Source organism: Tiliqua scincoides, chromosome 2 (genome assembly GCF_035046505.1).
Source record: "Tiliqua scincoides isolate rTilSci1 chromosome 2, rTilSci1.hap2, whole genome shotgun sequence".
NCBI classification, from domain to species: Eukaryota; Metazoa; Chordata; class Lepidosauria; order Squamata; family Scincidae; genus Tiliqua; species Tiliqua scincoides.
The window spans coordinates 67631894-67656843 of NC_089822.1; the positions used below are offsets into that span (position 1 = coordinate 67631894).

The window sequence follows — 24950 nt, forward strand, 5'->3', positions numbered from 1 at the left end:
TATCAGGAGTGTTACTCATTTCATATAGCATATCAAATAGCGTTTATGGAGCTTGCTAAGGGCTGAAAGTGACATCATTAAGCAGGAAATCATGTCATTAAGCAGATTATGGTCAGAAATAAGCACTTTGTTCTCACATAGAAAGTCATTAGCTGCAAATGTCCAAATCTTGACCATATTTTCAGGATATGGGAGAGCCCAATTATCACACAGGCCATGCTTTCAACAGTGGCACTTCTTCTGAGGAATCATTTCACAGTTCAGCAGTTAAGAGGTGGTCTGTCACGTGACACTGCAGCAGAAGCTACCCTGCTGAAAGAATGGCACTGGGAGAACCCTATTATCATGGAGGCTGGATAAAGAGCTTCTGTGAGCTGTATTCAACTCGTGGACCTTATGTTTGACACCCCAATCTATATTGTAAGCACATCTAAGTGCTTAACTTGGGATGGATGGTACCCATTGTGCAGACACTCAAAGAAACAGAATGATGGGAGGGGGGGGGAGTCTAATTTAAGCTACAGCTGAACTGAAATTTGCCTGGGGAGAACTTCTGTCTCCATTAATTTTTTATAGTGGTGGTGGTCGGGTACAAAAATTGCTTGGTTCCACTGACAATTTGGTAGAGGACAACAGTGGCTGCTTTCTGGCAGCCATCAGGTTTTTCCTCCAAAAGCGCTAATGAATGAAATTACATGATTACGTAGTATCACTCACAGTGCATTTTTGGGGCAAACTGTGGCTATCAGGATAGCTGCTGTTACTGTCACAGGTACCCCACCAGCTCCACAATTATTATTAACAATTTATATACCACTTTTCAACAATCTTAACTATCCCCACAAAAACTGTTTGAAACACCCATGCCTATTTTTGCCACCTTTAAATGGGACAGCAAAACTGAGGTTGGGGGATAATGGGAAATTTTAAGACAGCCCTATATTATGAAGAATTTTCTATAACACTACAATAATCAAATTACCCAAAAACTGGCTTGTATTCAGCCATTTCAAACATATATAATAGAACTGAAAATATTGTATGGTGACTGTGTGCTGCTTTGGGGGATTTTGCTAAAAAGTATTAAAAATAAATTAGTAATCTGTTATCAAATCAGTATTACCTGGTGATTCCAATGTAAACTATTTCCTGCTTTGAATAGTTATTTACTAAAGAAAGACCAACATCTTGTAATGATATAATGATTTCTTGTTCTGCTAATTCAACTTTTTCACTATCATATGTTGCCTTGAAAACTTTTTCATCTTCAGTGAACAGGATAATACGCTGCAAGCCTTCAAAAAATGAAACTAAAAAAATTTTCTTGTTTCCCACTTGGATCGGTGTCATCAAATCCTAGAACAGAAGGCAAGTGTATTTTCAGGATAGCAAAACAAACATATCTGCAGTCAAATATTAACTAGGTGCATTTTGAATAAATCCAATTGATTATAATGGGACTTACTTCCAAGTAAATATGCTTAGGACTGCAGTCTTGGGTACAAATCATTGGACCGTTAAGCAATTTAACTCCTTCATAAGTAACTTTGGGTTGGATTACCGCATTTGTTCGTTAATAACATCAAATACCAGCAGCCACATAGATTCAAATTTATGACAAGTGAATGACATGGCAGACATCTTGAGCGACACTGAAGGCAAACTGGAAGTGCCTTTCAGACATGTCTGGGAGGCCTTCTGAGGAGCAGGGAGTTCATGCGCAGCCTCCCTGTGTGTCAGAAAGCTTCCTGGGCACAATTGGAAGCAACTTCTGGTTTGCCAATGTGAACTGGAACTGCCTTGGGACTGGACAGAGTGGATAGGGAGATGCTCTTTACACTCTCACATAATACCAGAACCAGGGGACATCCACTAAAATTGAGTGTTGGGCGGGTTAGGACAGACAAAAGAAAATATTTCTTTACTCAGCGTGTGGTCAGTCTGTGGAACTCCTTGCCACAGGATGTGGTGCTGGCGTCTAGCCTAGACGCCTTTAAAAGGGGATTGGACAAGTTTCTGGAGGAAAAATCCATTATGGGGTACAAGCCATGATGTGTATGCGCAACCTCCTGATTTTAGAAATGGGTTAAGTCAGAATGCCAGATGTAGGGGAGGGCACCAGGATGAGGTCTCTTGTTATCTGGTGTGCTCCCTGGGGCATTTGGTGGGCCGCTGTGAGATACAGGAAGCTGGACTAGATGGGCCTACGGCCTGATCCAGTGGGGCTGTTCTTATGTTCTTACTTCCAGAAGGCCTTCTGAGGAGTTCAAGAACTTGTGTGCCACCTCCAGAGGGTCAGGTGCCCCCCTAGGTAAGTTATTGCAGCATTGCACCAGGCCCCCTACAATTCAATTATCTGCAGAATCTGGGATCTGTGGGGGGTCCTGGAACAGATTCCCCATGGATACCAAGGGCCCACTGTATAGTAAAATAAATAGATAAATGAATAAAGTAATGGGGATGACACCATAAGTTACCACAATGGATGATACCAACCATAGTGATGGCACTGGGGGGAAGTCAGGGTGTTGATGGTCACTAGCTTAAGATGGCTTTTAAAGTGGACCCAAGAACCTGGTGGGGAGCGGGATCATGGAGTGGGGAAATGTGGGGAGGACTAATATTGAGGTGGTGGTGGAAAGTTTCTTATATTGGAAGGAAGAAGATGAGTGGGGGGCAATGGGTGGAAAGCTAAATATAAGGATTGTTAAGTGAATTGTGAATTCTGGTGGGAATGGGGACTGGAAATAGAAGGACGGAATTATATGATAATGATGGCATCCTTCAGTCTTGGAAGACTATGGTGTCACGCTCTGAATGGTGGTTCTGGAACAGAGTGTCCTCTCCAGTGCGTGAAGCCTGGGTAAAGCAGGTATGGAGGATAGGCTGTTACCCATGCAGCAAATCCCCCCTCTCCACGTCGCTGAAATGGTCCAATGGAAAGGCAGAGGCCAATATGGTTGGTTCCAGCGGCATCGCAGGAGTTGCCAGAACGTGACTGTGTTCAGCCATGAACTGCCTCAGGGACTCCGGATTTTGCCTTGAGGTTGACTCCTGAAGCCTTTTCCATAACGGGATGTAGCCACAAGGCAGTGGAGGTTTGGGATCAGAGTTTTCCTTCTCTCAGATGAGCTACCTTCCCAGGCTGACGAGTCCCATCTACCTGGTGGCTGTTTAGTCGCCTCTTACGACAAGTACAGCCAAACTGAGGGCCTATTCTTATGCCCAGCCCCCAGGGGATATAACGGAATTATAATAACTCTGTAAAAATCTAACTATGTTAAGTCGATAATCATAGCATGGGTGGTATGTCAATAAGTATTACATGCAGGGGAGCATCAGCAGGGGAGGGCCCTGACTCTCAACCCCTGCTTGTGGGGAAATGTTCACTATGTTTATCTTCTGGCCATTACTTAATGTCATGACTATTTATTTCATGTCATGACTATTATTGAAAATAATTTTGTCATATATGGGGTGTGTGTGGGTGTATGAGCGAGATGGAAAGAGTATTTATAGGCCCTGGTGTCAAATGACTTAGCTATGCCTTTGAATCCAACTGAACACAGGTTAGATCACATTATAGACTACAGGTTACATCACTGCACACTACTCAGTGGCAGTGATGAAAGCAAAGAGTGCTCACAGGGTGACCCAGAGGATTGCTCTGCAAACTGCTGTGACAGGTTTGCTAGACATTTTGTGGATAACAAATGCTTGCATCTGCCTCAACTTGATGTCACATTGACAGAGTCTGTGGAGATACCCTGGGCAACTGCTTGTCCAATAATTGGGGATTCTTTTCAGTTTATATGGCCTGAGTATATGGACAGGATTCTTTCAAGTGTGAGATCAGCTGACTGCCCTGTTGATCTTTGCCCAGCTTGGTTTATACAATCTGCCCTGGGAGGCCTGGCTGAGTTGGTTGAGAGGGTCATGAATACGTTGTTAAGGTGGCAGCAATCCACTCTATCTTTAAAAAGCGCTCTGTTACAGTAACCTAAGCCCCCCCTTTTTTGCTCCCTTTGGCCCAAGTCTAATTTATTTAAATTTTTTTTTGTCTTGAATTTTAATCAGGTCTGTTCTGCTGCTTCACAGCCCAATCCTGTGTTGCCTGGAGCATGGGGCTGCCGCGGCGACAAAAACGGCTGACAGGGTATCCTGGGCGCCCCAAGCAGCTGCCACCGCCTTCTCAGGAGAAGGGGACTTTTGTCCCCTTCCCCCAAGTAAGGGAATAACCCCGCAATGGGGCTACTCAATTCTGCAGCAGCTCTGGAGCTGGTTCAGAATCGAAGAGTCCCATGTCAAGCCATGTGGCCCAACACAGGACTCAGGATCCGGTGGAGCTGAACTCTGCTAGTCCTACCCCCTTCCGCCTCTTCCCCTGCCACCCCTACTCCCTGTCCTCTGCCTGCCTTTCCCCCACCTCCCCCTGTCCTGGAACGCCGTCCACCCCCACTCACCTCTCCATTGCCCAATGGTCTGGGCAACCGCCAGGTGGCGGAACATGGGCCTCAAGCCGGAAGTGACCCAGCGTGGGCTTGTGCTGGGCTAGCTCCAGCACTGGGCCCGCAATAAGGGCTCACAAACATGCCTTAGGGCATGTGACAGTGTTCCTTGCGACAGTGGTAAGCTGGTGTGCAGGGCTCAGGATCAGGCCCTCAGTCTCTATGTTGTTGACTGCATATCAAGAAACTAATTCCAATAATACTTTAACAGTCATTTAACAGGTTAAATAGTATTAGATACCATACAGCATGGTTTGAGTTTTTATAAAAGTATTATACGTACATCTCTCTGAGTAACTTCCCCACTGTTCTTTCCCAAATTCCATTTCAATGTTTTAGAGCCTACTGGATCATTCCATGTATAGAGCACTGCTTTATTTGGCTGTAAAGAATCTTCCATTAGAGAAAGAGAACTGCAAACAAAAATCAGGAAAACAATTAGTACTCACATGCTAAATGCAGTAAAATTCAACATCTGAAAAAAATTCCCCAACATAACTGTAATGTTTATTAGTCTTTCACAAGATAACCCTACTCAAGTCACCATAAATACTCAAGCACAAGTCAATCTTGTAGATAAGTCAAGGGCAGACTCTGAGTCAAAATTCACGGAATTTTCTATGACCATCAGGTAAGTTGGGGGGGGGGGATGAAACTTAGTAGGCTGACTATAGTTTTGTCAGATTTTACGTGAGACCAGATCCTGAAAAATAACCTACCAGTAACTGTTACCTAAGAACTGTACAGTCTCTTTCAGTGATTTTCAACCTTTTTCATCTCACGGAACACCAACAAGATACTAAAATTGTCAAGGCACACCATCAGTTTCCTGACAATTGACAAGGCACACCATGCTGTTGGTGGGGTTCACATTCCCCAAAGACCCTACTAGTAAATGAGCCTCCTCCCAAACTCCCACAGCACACTTGCAGACCATTCACAGCACACCAGTATGCCATGGCACAGTGGTTGAAAATGGCTGCTTTGATTTATTAAAAATGTGAAAGATCGTAATATACATTTTTATTCATTAACTTTTTAAATTCTGGTCTTCACAACCTTTTTGTAAACACTATCAGAGTAAGTGCACTTGTAAACATACCAGTAGAACCATTAATCAAATTCTTCTTTAAGGTGCCTAATGTGTTAAGCCAGAGGCTCTACACCAGGGGTGCTCAATACGTCGATCGCAATCAACCGGTCGATCACGAGGCAAAATGAGTCGATCGCGGAGCCCTGTCTCTCCAAACTGTCAATATGCTCGGATGACAATGAGTCATACGAGCCGCTAGCTAGACTCTAGTCTAGTCTATAGACTGAGGATGCTGCCTTGCCTGCGGGCATCCGCGCAGCAGCGGCACCGCTCCACGCATGCCATGTTTCCGCTGCAGGGCAAGCCTCATCCCTGCCTGCCTGCCCAGCTCAGTGCCTGCCCACCCGCCTCTTGCCTGCTAACTTTATTTATAGCGCACTTACAGCGCCGTACTTCAAAGGCACAGGCAGGTGCTCATCACTGGCTGAGCAGGGAGAAGCCCCTCCCCTCCCCTCCCGAGAAAGAGGGCTGCCTCTCAGCTCAGCTCTCCAGGCTGGTCTCTCCCCTTCTCTGCCTGCTGCCCTTTCAGCAAGCAGCAGGGTGAACAGACTGCTGCCTTTCTCTGCTGCGGGGGGAGAGCCAGTGCTGCTTTCTCCAAAGTCCAAGGCTTGTACATCAAAGTTGTGTAGAGGCTCTGATCCAGACAGCCACTTGCTGGAGGGGCTTTGGATTGCTGTGTGACTTCTGGAAAAGGCGGCTTGCAAACCTAACAAGGTAGGTTTTTTTTTACATTTAAAAAATATTTCAATTGGCAGCCTAATCCTAAGCATGCCTACTCAGAAGTAAGTCCCATTAGAGTCAATGGGACTTACTCCCAGGAAAACGTGGATAGGATTGGGCCCCCAGTTTCCTCCTCATACATGCCTGCGCACATACAGAACTAAAGAGTAATGTTCTTTTCCCCACCCCTTAACAAATATTTTCCCTGGAGATCCAAAAGCAAAGCCCCCATTCTTTCAATTTGCTCACTTGTTTTCCTATAGGATTGGGGGGGGGGGGAGAGAAACTGATTTCCCCTAGGATAATTCTGTTATGGCAAATGCTATTATGTTGAAATGCCAGCAAATATACTAGTATGAAGCAAAAGAATTCACTGGCGGCACTGTGTATTGCTTAGCCCTGAACCAGGGAAACTGCCAATGCCCGATTTTTTATCTTTATTGATTTATTTCACTATGTAAACTGCCAACATACATTGTACACATAAATGTTATATGTTATGATGGCGCAAACATTGTAAAAAAACTCTGGTAGATCTCCGGGCCTTGCTGGGTTTCAAAGTAGCTCTCAAGGCAAAAACGTGTGAGCACCCCTGCTCTACACATAACATACAATATATAACACATAATTGGGAGCATGAAATTCAATTCACAGCAGAGAGACAAGCAAAAAGAAATGAGCGTGAGCAAGCGCAGCTACATATAGTTGTAACCCTATTTACTCAGAGATAGACCACATTGCTTTCTATGGGTGTTATTCTTAAGTAATGGTGCACTGAATTGTAGCCTTAGACTTAGTTTCATATTGAAATGAGGATTACATCCTGGTGTCTAAAAAACCAGACCTCTGCCAAACATTTGCAAAATGGAACAAGGGTGCAAAAGGGTCTGCTAAAGAGAATGTGGCTTGCTTGATTTTCTCAGAAGGAGAATAAAACAGTGTTTCTCAAACTGTGGGTTGGGACCCACTAGGTGGGTCATGAGCCAATTTCAGGTGGGTCCCCATTCAGTTAAATATTTTATTTTCAATATATTAGACTTGATCCTACCATGGTATGTGACTGCATTTGGGGAAACGTTACAGATCTATACTTTTAACAGGTTACTCTGTATATGCTTTTAACAATGATAGTAAATGGAACTTACTCCTGATTAAGCGTGGATAGGATTGTAGCCTAGGATTGTTAAAAATGCTCCTGCTTGATGATGTCACTTCTGGTCATGACATCACTTCTGGTGAGTCCTGACAGATTCTCATTCTAAAAATTGTGTCCTGTTGCTAAAAGTTTGAGAACCACTAGAATATAAGGTTAACTTTGGCTGCAGCTTGCCCTAGAGCGGTTGCCATGGAAACTAATAGCCTTCTAATTATCTCTGCACTATCCTCTTGCTTCTCCTCTGAAAAGAGCTCTTTGAACTCTATGATAAGCACCATATTCTTTTCAGCCCTCTTCCTCACTTCCTGCGAGTGCTTCCTGCTTCCATATAGCAGTCAGCAAAGAGCCAGTGAGAACCAGGAACAGCAATAGGAAGGCTGGAATCACAAGCAGATAAGTCATTTGCACGATGGGGGAATTTTTGAACAGTGGATAATTGAAACCACGGTTACTGAATTCAGATATGGGAAGATGCCTGTATTACTGAATTTAAACAACCTGTATTGAAAACATTTCCTTTATCTAGTTTATTAAAGTTCTCTCAAAAATCCAATTTTCACTTATCCAGTGCTTAAACAAGCATCAAGAATTTGAGGTGGACAGGATTACAAACTCTAGAATCAGAAGGGTGGAGATCTCACCTGCAACATCATGTGCTATTTTCTTGACTACATCACTTAGTGCTCTTCCCTAAGCTCACTACTTAAGGGAACATATAATGAAACATGTTATAGGATAGCACATATATTTACAAAATTAACATATACTTGTATGATTCTGAATTATTATGTATGCTCCAGAATTAGAAAAAAATCTTTGTACACATACCTCTGCCCATATTCAATAATTTCTGCCTTGGTATTGTTAATAATCAGGAATGGTGCCGCTCCATCATGGTAATCAGTGAATGTTATTACTGTTGAGTGTTCAGACAGTGTAACATCCACTATAATGCCTCCAAGCTATCAGATATAAAAACAGAATTACATCTGACTATCTTTCACACACTAACTGATCACCATTACTATTACATTAATTCTGAAAGTGTAAACAACATTTAAAAATATTCTCAAGAAATTCTTTCTATTTTAAACCCCCTTCAATCTCTGAATTTTGGGGAAAGACAAGAATACATTTCAAGTTTTGCTCAACAAAAAGTTAAGCAATATAACTCACCTTGTTGTCCAAGTGCAGCAGCAAACAATTTTCTTGCTTATTAAGCTGTATACTTTTTGGTGGAATATCAGAATTTTCGACTCTAACACGTAACTTTTTTTCATTATTTTCAGGCCAAAAAGGAGTACACTGGAATTAAACAAAATGTGCATTTTTAAAGAAAATATATAATGGAGAACTGAACTCCAGCTTTCAATAATAAAACCACCCTTTTAAATTGAATACGAAGTTGTAAAAATGTGGTCATCCAGTTACTAAAATACCACTTGAACTTTTAAAAGACCTCTGCTTAGAACAGAAGAGATGAAACAAAAATCTAGTCAGTCAACAGTCAACAAAACCTTTATTAGGCATAAACTTTTGATAGGTGAAGACTCTGTACAAAAACCGTAGAGAGAATATAAACCTAAGTAGTACACAAATATATGTGTATGTGCGCACCTACGTGTACACACAGATAGGAACATACATTACATTTTACATACAAACATAAATTATTTAAAAGACAGAAAACAATCAGTTACTCTGCAGATATTGCCAAGATGTAATCTACTCAGTGATTACTTGGTACAGAAAGCTTGGCTCGATTCTGATTACTCAAATTTAGGAACTGTGCGACTGAGAGAACATAAGAACAGCCCCACTGGATCAGGCCATAGACCCATCTAGTTCAGCTTCCTGTATCTCACAGCGGCCCAACAAATGCCCCAGGGAGCACTCCAGATAACAAGAGACCTCATCCTGGTGCCCTCCCTTGCACCTGGCATTCTGACATAACCCATTTCTAAAATCAGGAGGTTGCGCATACACATCATGGCTTCTACCCCGTAATGGATTTTCCTCCAGAAACTTGTCCAATCCCCTTTTAAAGGCATCCAGGCTAGACGCCATCACCACATCCTGTGGCAAGAAGTTCCACAGACCAACCACACGCTGAGTAAAGAAATATTTTCTTTGTCTGTTCTAACTCTCCCAACACTCAATTTTTGTAGATGTTCCCTGGTTCTGGTGTTATGTGAGAGTGTAAAGAGCATCTCCCTATCCACTCTGTCCATCCCCTGCATAATTTTGTATGTCTCAATCATGTCCCCCCTCAGGTGTCTCTTTTCTAGGCTGAAGAGGCCCAAACGCGGTAGCCTTTCCTCATAAGGTGCCCCAGCCCCGTAAACATCTTAGTCGCTCTCTTTTGCACCTTTTCCATTTCCACTATGTCTTTTTTGAGATGCGGCGACCAGAACTGGACACAATACTCCAGGTGTGGCCTTACCATAGTTTTGTACAATGGCATTATAATATTAGCCGTTTTGTTCTCAATACCCTTCCTAATGATCCCAAGCATAGAACTGGCCTTCTTCACTGCCACCGCACATTGGGTTGACACTTTCATCGACCTGTCCACCACCACCCCAAGATCTCTCTCCTGATCTGTCGCAGACAGCTCAGAACCCATCAGCCTATATCTAAAGTTTTGATTTTTTTGCCCCAATGTGCATGACTTTACACTTACTGACATTGAAGCGCATCTGCCATTTTGCTGCCCATTCTGACAGTTTCGACAGATCCTTCTGGAGCTCCTCACAATCACTTCTGGTCTTCACCACTCGGAAAAGTTTGGTGTCATCTGCAAACTTTGCCACCTCACTGCTCAACCCTGTCTCCAGGTCATTTATGAAGAGGTTGAAAAGCACCGGTCCAAGGACAGATCCTTGGGGCACACCGCTTTCCACTTCTCTCCATTGTGAAAATTGCCCATTGACACCTACTCTCTGTTTCCTGGCCTTCAACCAGTTCTCAATCCACGAGAGGACCTGTCCTCTAATTTCCTGACTGAGTGGTGTTTTTTCAGTAGCCTTTGGTGAGGGACCGTGTCGAACGCCTTCTGAAAGTCCAGATATATAATGTCCACGGTTTCTCCCACATCCACATGCCTGTTGACCTTTTCAAAGAACTCTATAAGGTTCGTGAGGCAAGACTTACCCTTACAGAAGCCATGCTGATTCTCCCTCAGCAAGGCCTGCTCATCTATGTGTTTTGAGATCCTATCTTTGATGAGGCATTCCACCATCTTACCTGGTATAGATGTTAGGCTGACCGGCCTATAGTTTCCCAGGTCCCCCCTCTTTCCCTTTTTAAAGATAGGCGTGACATTTGCTATCCTCCAATCTTCTGGCACCGTGGCCATTTTGAGGGACAAGTTGCATATCTTAGTCAAGAGATCTGCAACTTCATTCTTCAATTCCTTAATAACTCTTGGGTGGATGCCATCAGGGCCCAGTGACTTATTGATCTTTAATATCAATGAGGTCTGAAACATCTTCTCTTTTAACCTCTATCTGACTTAACTCCTCGGTCAGGAGGGGCCATTCGGGCAGCAGTATCTGCTCAAGGTCTTCTGCCGTGAAGACAGATGCAAAGAACTCATTTAATTTCTCTGCCATCTCTAAGTCTCCTTTTATCTCCCCTTCCCCTCCCTCACCATCCAGAGGGCCAACCGCTTCTCTGGCGGGTTTCCTGCCTCTAACATATTTGAAGAAGCTTTTATTATTTCCCTTAATGTTGCTGGCCATGCGTTCCTCATAGTCTCGCTTGGCCTCCCATATCACCTTCTTACATTTCTTTTGCCACAGTTTATGTTCCTTTTTATTCTCCTTATTAGGGCAAGACTTCCATTTACGGAAGGAAGCTTCCTTGCCCTTCACAGCCTCTCTAACTTGGCTCATTAGCCATGCGGGCACCCTCCTGGATTTAGTGGAACCCTTCTTTCTTTGCGGTATACACCTCTGCTGGGCCTCTATTACTGTTGTTTTAAGCAGCCTCCATGCACTCTGGAGAGATTGGACTCTTTTTACCCTCCCTTTCAACCTCCTTCTAACCAGCCTCCTCAGTTGAGGGAAGTCTGCCCGTCGGAAGTCAAGGGTTCTTGTTAGAGATTTGCCTGGTATTCTTCCCCCAACGTGCATGTCAAAACGGATCGCAGCATGATCACTGTTCCCCAATGGCTCAGTAACATTTACATCTCTAACCAGGTCCTGTGTACCGCACAATATTAAATCCAGAGTCACCTGAGAGGGTTGTATGCTCTACATCACCTGCTAGAAGGAATTGAATTATAGCTTTCTCAGAATGCCCTGTTTTAGCATGGAGCAAGGGAGAGAGAAACTGCTGTCTTAGCTCTTGATATCTGGGACAGTGCAGCATAATGTGTGTGGATGATTCTACTTCGTCTAAATTGCAACTACATAAACGATCTTCCCAGGAGGCGTTTCTAAATCTGCCATGTAAGTCATTAGAGGGGGCCACATTACAACGTGCCAAGGTAAAGGCCCTTCTCTCCAAGGGGTGCATTAGGAGGGACAGATATTTTGGTTGTTGACCACTTGTAATTTTAAGTTGAAAATTCAGAGGGGAACAATTTTTCTGTGCTGCACCTAGAATCTCTTGCCTTTCTATAGATCTGCATCATCTAAGAACTTACCTCCCTTAAGAGGCCATACAACTTCTGTTCCAGATGCGGCCCCGCCTCAGAGGCGATCCCTTCAGGCAGAGATTCATCAGGAGCCTCCAGCTGGAGGTAGTTTGTCCTCCTCTCAAGGTTTATCATCTGTCAATGTGGCTCAGATCTCTGAGCCTATGGAACTGCCTTTGAATAATCTGAACTCACCATCTACAGAGTCCATTGTCAGTGGCCCTTGCCAATCAATGGTAGTGTTGGAGAAAGCAGCAGCTGAGACATGTAATTCACTTCCACCAACTAAACAACAGACAGTATTTGCTATTCTAGAGGAAGCTACAGCACAATTACCACAGCTCTCATCAGAGGATATTCAATCTAGCCAATTGGTGCAGATACCTTCTACACCTGATTGCACTCATCTTCTCCCAGTAACCAAAATAGCCCCAGAAGGGGCAAATCTGCTGAACAACCTAGATGCCCCCACCACATTTATGTTTCCAATCATGCCACCTTTCTTCCATTTAAAATAGCGTGCCGGGAGAATCACAAACTGGAAGTGGGGCACGACTGCTCCACTTTCAATTTCTGATGCTTGGGGAGCCCTCCGGAGGGCTGCGCAGGGCTTCCCAACTCAGGATTACACCCCTATTTGTGTAATTGCTTTATTGCATACATTAAAACAAATTGCCTTTGTTATGTTTTAAGTGTTCTCTAATATTTCTGTCTGTTTGAGAGATATACTTTCTTTTACTTCAGAAAAAAATCAAAAAAGTTTTTTCCTCCTTGGGCAGATTAATTCTATATACAATTTTGCACAACAGCAACTCATAACATTCCATAATCATGTGCTTACATGGACAAATATAGCATGCAATATGAGATGGTTTTTTTGTTGTTAAAAACACGCTGCCATTGCCCTTGGAGCCCATGGGAGAGGGAGCCTGGGAGGGGCACTGTGGAGTAGAGCCTGTGGAAGGTGGCGGCAGCAGCAGCAACGTTGGCACCTTTCCCCTGCACAGGGCGCTCCTCCAGGCTCCCTCTCATCTGCCTGTGCCAGGGAGAGGTGCGAGCGCTGCTGCTGCTGCTGCCGCCTCCTCCAGACTTCCTCTCGCCTCCCATAGGCTCTCCCTGGCACAGGCAGGCGAGGAGGCTGGAGGGGCGCTCCCCCGCTCCATCACCAGGTGCCAGGGTGTCCCTCGCCTGCTGCTGCTGCTGGTGGTCCTCGCAGCCCTCTCCCTCCCTCCTCTGCCAAGCTGACCCCCACCTCAGGCTCCCTTTCACCTGCCTGCCAGCCCAATCAGGTCTATTCAGAAGTAAGTCCCATTAGAGTCAATGAGGCTTACTCCCAGGAAAGTGTGGATGGGATTGGGATGTGTGACAGGGAGAAGGACGGATGCTGTCGCCGCCGCCACCTCTCTGCACCTCCAGGCTGCCTGTGAGGTAAAAAGCAAGCCAAATAGAGGGGCCCTGCACACCCCAACGATGAGGGAGCATGCACCTGAAAACCTGCATGCGCACTCTCCTCTCCATGGTTCAGCAGCAACACGCTCACACAGGAAAAGTGGCACACTGGCTGCTCTGTGCCTGTGCAAGCCGCTTTTTCCTCTTACTCTGCGCCTGGGGGAAGTCTAAAATGGCGGCGCCCAGGTCTTTTTGCCCTTTTCCAAGATGGCAGCCGCCAGCTTCTTGCGACCCACCATTTCCAATCCAATCGCGACCCATTTGGTGGGTCATGACCCACCATTTGAAAACCTCTGCTCTAAAAGTTTTCTGGCTTCTAGACGAAATTTTAGCAATTTATAAATTTCTAAAAAGAAGAGGTTACCTGCTGTAAAATGACTGGCATCCATGCTTCACTGCCTTCTTCAGTAATTTCTAAGGTATGTGAACTTCTGTTTGTGACCATAAAAAATGGCGTGAAAGTCACTATTCTGGTGATGTTAAAGCTGCTGTTATGTATAGTGACACCAACCTGGGGAAGACAGAAATTGTTCAGTCAATCTTATTGGTTTGAAAGGTATCTCCAGACTGTCAGATTTTCAATTTTTTTTTTCATAATTTACTGACAATTTCACAAGGAAAAAGGTAAGAAGGTATCCCACTAAGTGGTGAATCTGCTGGCTAGGATGCACTCTAATGGCACAATCCTATTGTAGACTAAAGTTGGCACCGTAACCGCTAGGCCGGCCTAGGGTGCCGCAAAAGTGCTGTAAAGCACTCTGCGATACCCAGAGAGTAAACAGCATCAGTGGGAAGTCTTGCACCATCCCACCAGTGTTAGATCCAAAGAAGCACCCAACAGAGCAGGTAAGCTTCCACTTGGCAGTGCAGGAACTGGGGGAAGGCAGGGAGGGGTTGTAACAGGATGGGTGGAGATGGGACATATATGGGATTGTGGCTGCAAGCACATTAAATAAATCAACTTACTTGGTAGTCCTTTACGTGGCCCTTACATCTAACGAAACCATGGGTGCCAACAGTATCCAGCGAAAAGTGATCAGAAAGCTCACTGTCTGTCACCATAAGTTGAACCTGTAAGGAAACAATGATTTAATATAACTGCAAATATTCTTATTTTCCAAATTTATAGTTACTAAAGTCATTATTATCTAAGATATTTAGCATCTTGGAAAAGTGCTCCAAATAATGCAAGTATAAAAAACTATTAACACCAATTATTAATACTAAACAGTAAACAAAGGATATTATTCAAAGCGCACTAACATATTTGATCATTACTTTATTATTTAACAAATACAAAAAGGTATCTGAGAATACTCAGGTTTTCATATTTTCCATAATAAAACTATTAATAAGGTTAGACTTTAATAGACTATAAAACTAATTCTGAATTCCAAGTTGTTTTACTTTTTGAGTGGGAACATGGTACCTTGTTATTTTGGTAAAAATGTTTAGGCTGGAAAGAAAAAAGAAGTGGCATCTTGTAGTCAGGCGGATGTTTGCGGTGAATGCCATCAGCTTTATATTGCAGCAATCGACCAGTCTTATTTACCATCCAATATGGACTGTGAATTTCTATAATTACTTGTCCTGTAGCGTAAGTTATGTGCACAGCAATGTCCAAATCTTCCTTATCCAAGTCGGTAATACATGTGAATGTGAGGAAATCAATTTCTTGCTGATTAGATCGAATGTGGTACTTGCTGATCCAGATTTTATCAAGGTAATTAAGTAAATGCAATTCCAGTCTGCTCTGATCCAGTACTGCATTATGAATCTGAGCTGAGCATCCATCTTCTATAGTGTTGCATGTTGTACTGTATCCCTTTAAAATAGAAATTCCAGCAGGATGAAAACATATGTTATCATTTGTTAACTAGGTAACAATTTCAAGTAAAATATGAAAAAATAAGAGAATATTAAAGGGTTTCACCCAAAGTTGTGTTGTGTGAGTAGGAAAGTCACTTCACTTCTGCTCATACAAAGCCCTCCCCCTACTTTTGCCAAAGCCGCTGTCCTGTGATAAGCCTCCACACTAATCCCATGCTCTCCTCTGATCCTCAAGAGTGGATTCCTGGAGACCATGGAGACTGCAGTGTCAAGGAAAGGTGGGAAAGTCCCACCCTCTAGATCAGGGGTGTCAAACTTATTTCATACAGTGGGCTGAATAGCACTCATGACTCCTGCTGGGCACCGGAAGTGATGTCATTAAACAGGCTATAACAAAAAATAAGCACTTTTTCTCACTTAGGAACTCATTAGCTGCAAATGACAGAAGAGAAAATACGCAAAGCTAGATAATATTTCAAGATATGAGAGAGCCCAAATTTTCATGTGGGCTGCCTTTTAGCAGTAACACCTTAGCACTGCTCAGCAGCTGAGGGCCTGATAAAAAGTTTCCACAGGCCGCAGCTGGCTTCTGGGCCTTATGTTTGACACCCCTGCTCTAGATCTAACCCACAGTTTGTTTGCTAGCAACAATGTCTAAATGATATGACAAAAATGGACACCTGATACACATCTCATGTGGGTATGTTAATATTAAAATGTTTCCCTTTAACAGAACACTACATAATGCATATATCGCTTGCTGTTACTCTCTAGCCTCTTCTTAGATAATTAGGAACCAATTCTATCCAACTGTCCAGAACTGAAGCAGCTGTGTGTGCTGCATCCTGTGATGGAGGGCAGTCACTGAGGTCTCCTCAAGGTAAGGGAATGTTTGTTCCCTTACCTCAGCGATGCATTGTGGTTGCATCTGTGCTGGAAAGTTGGATAGGATTGGGTCCTCAGTCTATGAATGAGCACCTGGAAATAAGAAGTTAAGAAATAAACAAGCTTAGGAAAGTTCTGGAATGTCATTGAGGGTTTTGAAATACAAGCCTAGCACATGTGGCTAGGCAGGTACAGAATACTCTTTCTACAGACAGGAGATCTAAATAGGGCAGGGCCAGAGTGCCCTGGCCACTTTCTGGGCAGGGGGATGTAGCGATGGGATCCCCAGGATCGTATCGCTCAGAGGGCTGCAGGGATTGGGATGCACTCACCAGTCCCTGCAGCAGCCTGTTAGGCCTGCGGGGAGCCCTGCAGGGCTCCCCAGTTCTTAAAAAGTGAAAGCGATCATGCTCCACTCTCACTTTTTAAGCTGTGGGGAGCCCTGCAGACTCGTGCAGGGCTCCCCGCACCCCTGACAGGCTGCTGCAGGGATTGGTGAGTGCATCCCAGTCCCTGCAGCCCTCTGAGCAACGTGATCCTGGGGATTGCATCGCTGCCTCCCCCTGCCCCACATGAACTTACTGCGGTTCAAACTCTCCCTGAGAGTTTGAAAACCGCTGAACAAGGGGATCTATTAGACTTCCTGATCTTCAATTCTATGAATTCAATAAAGCTTAGTTCTAATTAATTTATGTAAACTTCAAGACTGTATGTACTTATCAACACAGATTAAAAACAAATTTTTAGCACAACTACAAACTAGAGAACAGGTTGGATAGCAAAACACGGTACTAAAAGTGCTTAATAATATTATTAGTGCTATAATAAAGGACTAGGAACTCAAAGGTCCATTATGGATCATGTGCATTTAGTGCTCATGGATTGACAACAATTGAGTTCTGGATGCAAACAAGAACATTTTGTAGATACCACCAGATTGCTTCATATGTATTGAATGTAAACAGCATGTAGATAGTTGTGACTGGGGAACTGTGGACACATTTCAGACAACGAGGGTTGTCATCGGGTTGGGTAAATTGCCTTTCCCTTTAAGAAGAACACAGGCTGGTTGTTAAACCTAAAAAGGGTATGAGATCATCCAGGTGTATTTAATTAGTAATCTAGTGTATTTAATTAGTAATCTAGTGTATGGGTCAATTTGTGTTCTGGACACGATAAGGAAACCGGATTTCTTGACGTGCTAAATGACTGTGGCTTAGATCAGCTAGTCATGGAGCCCACCAGACGACAGGTGACTCTGGATTTAATTTTGTGCGGTACGCAGGACCTGGTTAGAGATGTAAACGTTACTGAGCCACTGGGGAACAGTGATCATGCTGCGATCCGTTTTGACGTGCACGTTGGGGGAAGAATACCAGGCAAATCTCTAACAAAAACCCTTGACTTCCGACGGGCGGACTTCCCTCAAATGAGGAGGCTGGTTAGAAGGAGGTTGAAAGGGAGGGTAAAAAGAGTCCAGTCTCTCCAGAGTGCATGGAGGCTGCTTAAAACAACAGTAATAGAGGCCCAGCAGAGGTGTATACCGCAAAGAAAGAAGGGTTCCACTAAATCCAGGAGAGTGCCCGCATGGCTAACCAGCCAAGTTAGAGAGGCTGTGAAGGGCAAGGAAGCTTCCTTCCGTAAATGGAAGTCTTGCCCTAATGAAGAGAATAAAAAGGAACATAAACTGTGGCAAAAGAAATGTAAGAAGGTGATAGGGGAGGCCAAGCGAGACTATGAGGAACGCATGGCCAGCAACATTAAGGGGAATAATAAAAGCTTCTTCAAATATGTTAGAAGCAGGAAACCTGCCAGAGAAGCGGTTGGCCCTCTGGATGGTGAGGGAGGGAAAGGGGAGATAAAAGGAGACTTAGAGATGGCAGAGAAATTAAATGAGTTCTTTGCATCTGTCTTCACGGCAGAAGACCTCGGGCAGATACCGCTGCCCGAACGGCCCCTCCTAACCGAGGAGTTAAGTCAGATAGAGGTTAAAAGAGAAGATGTTTCAGACCTCATTGATAAATTAAAGATCAATAAGTCACCGGGCCCTGATGGCATACACCCAAGGGTTATTAAGGAATTGAAGAATGAAGTTGCAGATCTCTTGACTAAGGTATGCAACTTGTCCCTCAAAACGGCCACAGTGCCAGAAGATTGGAGGATAGCAAATGTCACGCCTATTTTTAAAAAGGGAAAGAGGGGGTACCCGGGAAACTATAGACCGGTCAGCCTAACATCCATACCGGGTAAGATGGTGGAATGCCTCATCAAAGATAGGATCTCAAAACACATAGACGAACAGGCCTTGCTGAGGGAGAGTCAGCATGGCTTCTGTAAGGGTAAGTCTTGCCTCACAAACCTTATAGAATTCTTTGAAAAGGTCAACAGGCATGTGGATGCGGGAGAACCCGTGGACATTATATATCTGGACTTTCAGAAGGCGTTTGACACGGTCCCTCACCAAAGGCTACTGAAAAAACTCCACAGTCAGGGAATTAGAGGACAGGTCCTCTCGTGGATTGAGAACTGGTTGGAGGCCAGGAAGCAGAGAGTGGGTGTCAATGGGCAATTTTCACAATGGAGAGAGGTGAAAAGCGGTGTGCCCCAAGGATCTGTCCTGGGACCGGTGCTTTTCAACCTCTTCATAAATGACCTGGAGACAGGGTTGAGCAGTGAAGTGGCTAAGTTTGCAGACGACACCAAACTTTTCCGAGTGGTAAAGACCAGAAGTGATTGTGAGGAGCTCCAGAAGGATCTCTCCAGACTGGCAGAATGGGCAGCAAAATGGCAGATGCGCTTCAATGTCAGTAAGTGTAAAGTCATGCACATTGGGGCAAAAAATCAAAACTTTAGATATAGGCTGATGGGTTCTGAGCTGTCTGTGACAGATCAGGAGAGAGATCTTGGGGTGGTGGTGGACAGGTCGATGAAAGTGTCGACCCAATGTGCGGTGGCAGTGAAGAAGGCCAATTCTATGCTTGGGATCATTAGGAAGGGTATTGAGAACAAAACGGTTAGTATTATAATGCCGTTGTACAAATCGATGGTAAGGCCACACCTGGAGTATTGTGTCCAGTTCTGGTCGCCGCATCTCAAAAAAGACATAGTGGAAATGGAAAAGGTGCAAAAGAGAGCGACTAAGATGATTACGGGGCTGGGGCACCTTCCTTATGAGGAAAGGCTACGGCGTTTGGGCCTCTTCAGCCTAGAAAAGAGACGCTTGAGGGGGGACATGATTGAGACATACAAAATTATGCAGGGGATGGACAGAGTGGATAGGGAGATGCTCTTTACACTCTCACATAATACCAGAACCAGGGGACATCCACTAAAATTGAGTGTTGGGCGGGTTAGGACAGACAAAAGAAAATATTTTTTTACTCAGCGCGTGGTCGGTCTGTGGAACTCCTTGCCACAGGATGTGGTGCTGGCGTCTAGCCTAGACGCCTTTAAAAGGGGATTGGACGAGTTTCTGGAGGAAAAATCCATTATGGGGTACAAGCCATGATGTGTATGCGCAACCTCCTGATTTTAGGAATGGGTTAAGTCAGAATGCCAGATGTAGGGGAGAGCACCAGGATGAGGTCTCTTGTTATCTGGTGTGCTCCCTGGGGCATTTGGTGGGCCGCTGTGAGATACAGGAAGCTGGACTAGATGGGCCTATGGCCTGATCCAGTGGGGCTGTTCTTATGTTCTTATGCTAGTTTATGGGTTGGTTAAGTGCTGACTCAGCAATGTTGCATGATCCACTGCTGTCCTACAGGTGGGATTGAGATTATAAAAACCTGAGTGTGTTTACAAACAGGAGACTAGAAACCAGAGCTCATTATGTTTGAGTCTATCATGCTAGAAGGCAGCATTATGGAGTTCTATGATGTTTGATTTTTCTTCAGACTGGGTAATTTAGTATCTTGGTATCTAGTTAGATAAGCTAGTTTAATTGTTTTACTTTGTGCTGCTGTAAATGCATAGTACTAATGTTTTATGGAACTTCTGCATGCTGTGATTCTTCTCTCACCTCCTGTGTGGAGTCGTTAGGAGAATTAGAAGTCTCCCCTAAGAGATAATCTTTTTCTTAAAATGAAACTCTATTACTTTGAAGTTTAAGTGCAGTTGTTTCTTCACTGACCAAGGAAGATATTATCTCTAAGGAACCCGGGCGTTTATGGTTTTGTAAGCAGACCATAAGTTTGTAAGTGTTGGCTCAGAGGGTTAAGTGGAACTGAGGTTGGCAAGACGTGGCATGGTTTGTATCATGCCAGGTCTTAAGATTCCTCAAACTGTCCCTGACCCTCTGGGCTCAATTGTGACAGGTGCATTTTTCTAAATGTTTAGTAGAGAAGACCAAATGGAAAATGAAAAGTATAGGAGTCTACCTCTAAGGAATAGGCGATCTGATAGGGAAGAAGATTGCGAAGAACAACAGAAGGCCATAAATGAACGACATATGGTAAATCCCATTGATCATCTGTGCAGACTGAAGATATAAAAGTATCTTGCACTGGAACAATATTGATGATAAAAGGGTGGTTAGGTGAGTTTATAGACCGACATTTCTTCTGCAACAATTTGTCAAAATTCTTCACCATTTCATCAAAGCTAATGCATTCACTCGATTCATATTCTCCAGATGTTCCACTTTCATCAGTAACTGGACGAAAAAATAGTAGTGATCTGTAAATAAGCACACAAATGTAGGTTTTGGGAAAAACAGGAATCTTTGAAATTATACCAAGTCCTCAAGATATGTACTGGTTCCATTCCTGAGTTTTGCCTGGAAATTGAAGCATACATAAGTCGAAACAGCTGGATCTTGCTGGCCTAGTACTATCACACATTGTGATGCAAAAACACCACAATGGACAGACTGCACCTGCGTGTAATCAGCAACATGGCGATCTGTAACTCAGGAACCCAATGTAGTTGTTCTTTGTATACAGTTGTACATTAGGACCACCTTTAATAAAGAAACTGTGGCACAGGGTTCAGCCAATTGCCCCCCCCCCCCAAAAAAAAAAACTTCATTTATTAATATAGGAAATAAAGGGAATTGTGATTTTATGGTAGGATTACAGTAAGCTCATATAGCAACAATTGTTCTTGAATCCTCCAATGTTTTATTTAGACTGTGTGTGTTAAAATATGCTCACATACTGGGGGATGTTGTGACAGTATCACTGAAGAAGAAATGGAAAGAAAGAAAAGGTATGCAACAGTTGCATTAGTGAAAACAGCATGCCAGTATGCGTAGATACCTTAAAATTGTGACTTAGTGTCAATAGGCTAGCAATCAAAATTGACTAAACATTCTCAGAAACTAATGTAAAGCCATAAAGGTGATAATCAGTGAACCACCAACGATGAAAGATCAGCTCACATGATATGTTTCTGATGTCCTGTTTGCTCCTCAGAACAGATACCAATAAGTAGATCAAGTGGTTCAAATACATTATTTTTTTAGGTTCCTTTTCTGTGAGTCCAAGTAAAGATTCCCCATATTCCAGAAAAAAAATTATATGAACAAGCACGAATCATTTTCATTTATATGTACTTGTGAGATCATTTTAGAAAGTCAATACCCAAGTGGGAAAAATTAAATCAGAATCAAATTAAGGGATATCAGGCAGTTCAACCATGGTATCATTTGAAAGAACTAACAATTCTGACGTAACCATATGCAACACAGTATAACATACATTTAAAGACCAATCCTTTCTATTTACCACCTCCACTGATGCAGCAACACCAAAATGGTTACTGCTGCATCCAATGGGGCGGGGGGGTGGCAGCTGAAGAGGTCTCCTCTGGATAAGGGAAAATTGGTTCTCTTACTTGTGGGTAAGCCTCCATAGTGCAGAGGGGTCTACTTACACCTGAACTAACAAATTTGCTGGTGCAGGTCTGTGTGGACCATGTCACAGGATCAGCAGCTGCCACTGAACTTGCCCTCTTCCTGGACCTGATCTGCCTTTCTGCCCCCACTGCTGCCTCATTCTGCCCTCTCCCTATCTAGCTTCCCCTGCTGTCGTACCTGCATTGGCAGGTGGCTGATGATCCCCTAATGTGCACGGAAAGGTTCTACCCTTCTTGCTGGTGCTCCAGCAGTGCACTACTTCATGTGCTCCTGGAAGTGCTTTTACAACTGCCATAAGGCAGGTCGCATTGGTGGAACTCTTGTATGTCAGCACTACAAGCCCAAAGGATTGGGCTTTTGTTCTACTTATACAAAATGGTTAATGTTGAAAAGCATTTAATATTTACCTAAAGCAGCTCAGCATTTATAAATGCATATAAAACTGGTAAAAAGAAGAGCAGAACTACCTGTAAGAGGTCAATGGTATGTTAAATTCATTCTCTGGTGAAGCAGTTCCCAAACATTTTCCATCTTCAAATAAACTCAAGGGAATTGAAAAATGATTCTTTATCTATATTTAAAAACAAAACAAAAGAGAAGGTCCACATAAATAATTGAAGCAAAACCGAAATATCTAAAGTATTATTACTTACAAAGAACTAGACTATAAAGGTATTCAGACTTTCAGTGACTATGTGGAAGGCACCATGCCTGCCAATCCAATCCCAGCTAGTGGTTAGCATGATCATTGTCTCCCCAACACACCATTTTATTTTTTTTAAATGCTTCCACTGAAAGTTAAAGGAACCATCTTTCTAACTGACACATCATGAGGGTGCATGAACAGGGTCAGAATTATGGCAGAGGAAACTTATTAATTATTAAATTACTTTAATAAAATTATTAAAGTTGTTGCTGCCATTGTTTCATTCTGTCTTGGGTGCCTCCCAGTGCTAATTCTTTTTAGAAGAAAAGCAAATGGATTAGCATATGCATGTACATAAAATATGGTTATATGACACTGACGACCAATCCTAAGTTGCGCTGGAGCAGCTAGGCCGAGTGGCCTGCACTGTATCCATCACAAGGTTAAATGCCAGCTGAAGGGCAACTCGGGGTAAAGGGATATCTTCCCCCTTATCTCAAGTAATGCCCCAGCCACCCCAGTGAAATTGCTGGTGCAAATCTGAGCAGCCTGTGTAAGGCTGCATGGGCCAGGTACAGGGGTTAGGATTTGGTGCAGACTGCTGCAGCCAATCCCACCCTCTTCCCGGGCCCGATCTGCCTTCTCAACCGCCCTCCCTCACCCAAAATGCCGCATCCTTGCCCCATTATGTTCTCCCACCACCCACTCCCTGCCTGCTTGAGCTGGCACAAATGTGCCCCCTCCAGGGAGTGTCTTGGAGCCAGCACAGGCCTCTGCACTGGCCTAGCCAGTTTTTGAATACCCGAAGATGTGCTTTACGGCATGTTCACTCCTGAGCCTGCACAGGAGGCCTGTGCTGACTTATCTGACACTCACAATTTTGTGCTCAACATTTCAAAATTTTCCTACACACAGACAAAGATACCCCTGATAATGGGATGAAAACAGAACTCCTGATAATGTATGAAAGAGACAAGTTTATAAACTCTTACAAAAACATTTTTTAAATCTATCTTGTAAAGAAAAAAGTGAAGCAACTAACCTTACTAATATTCCTCAAAATACTAAGATAGTTAAGATAATGCATAATCTTACTGTAATATAATGCTACACACTTTGAGGAAAAGGCAAGATATAAATCATTAAAATGAAGAAATAAAAATATATTTTATATTATGAAATTAAATTTTAGATTACATTTAATGTTATACATTACATTTTTTAAGGTATAAAAATCAACAACATTTTTAGGAAGTTGAATTACCTGAATAGGTGAGTGTACTGTTATCATCTTGCTCCCTTCAATAGTATCAATTTGACAAACAATAGATCTTACAACACCGGAGTCGTTGTGTCTTACTCTGTAAAGGGCGCGACCTACTTTTGTTAATGGAATCTTGTCAGTAGTGGAGTGATTCTGAGGAGCTAGTTATCAAAGAAAAGACCCCGTTACAGGAAGTGAAATTGTATATAACAGACAAGTTATACTGATAGAAGATCATGGAATTCACCAAATTTAATAAAAACTGCCTTTCCCCTCCCCTTAGAACTATCGGAGCTGATCCAAATAAGTAGAGCAATATTCTGTCCATACAATGAAAAGAGCAATGTTGCTGTATTCCTATTCACCTGTTTGCTTTCTAAAATCAAATTAGAGACATATGCACACTTGCATGGGGGAGAAGAATGCACTGCTTTCAAACAGCTAAATTAGAAAGCGTCAAAAAGTATCTCATTGTTATGTGTGTGGCAGAAAAGAGATAGCGAATGTGCACATTCACTAACTCATTTCTAAGAGCTACTGGAACACTTCTGCATTTGAAAAGTAGTGTATTAAGAATATAAGAAGAGACTTGCTGGATCATGACAAAAGGTCCATCTAGTCTAGTTTCCTATATCTCACAGTGGCCAACCAGATGCCTCTGGGAGCACACAGACAACAAAATACCTGTATACTGTTGCCACTCTCATACATGGCATTCAGAGATAGGCTACCTCTAAAATGCAGAAGCTGCATATAGATCATGACATGACCCATGATGGACTTTTCCTCCATAAATCTGTCTAATTCTCTTTTACAGGCATCTAAGCCAAGAGCCATCACAATGTTTTGTGGCAAAGTATTCCATACATCATGTCCCCCCTCAGATGCTTTCTTTCTAGAATT

The 24950-nt window shown here is 43.3% G+C and overlaps 1 protein-coding gene across 3 annotated transcripts in view; it reads right to left on the reverse strand.

Annotated features, from left to right (window-relative positions):
• Positions 1-24950, reverse strand: part of VPS13A (vacuolar protein sorting 13 homolog A) — a 195267-nt gene that overhangs the window by 44561 nt on the left and 125756 nt on the right. For all 3 annotated transcript variants that reach the window (XM_066617808.1, XM_066617807.1, XM_066617809.1), the window contains 10 exons: positions 24048-24208; positions 22605-22708; positions 20660-20957; positions 14998-15393; positions 14535-14639; positions 13933-14079; positions 8654-8782; positions 8306-8439; positions 4792-4921; positions 1124-1356 (listed from right to left, as the gene is read on the reverse strand). In XM_066617808.1, the coding sequence (XP_066473905.1) occupies positions 1124-1356; positions 4792-4921; positions 8306-8439; positions 8654-8782; positions 13933-14079; positions 14535-14639; positions 14998-15393; positions 20660-20957; positions 22605-22708; positions 24048-24208 (1837 nt within the window). The remainder of the gene's footprint in view (positions 1-1123; positions 1357-4791; positions 4922-8305; positions 8440-8653; positions 8783-13932; positions 14080-14534; positions 14640-14997; positions 15394-20659; positions 20958-22604; positions 22709-24047; positions 24209-24950) is intronic.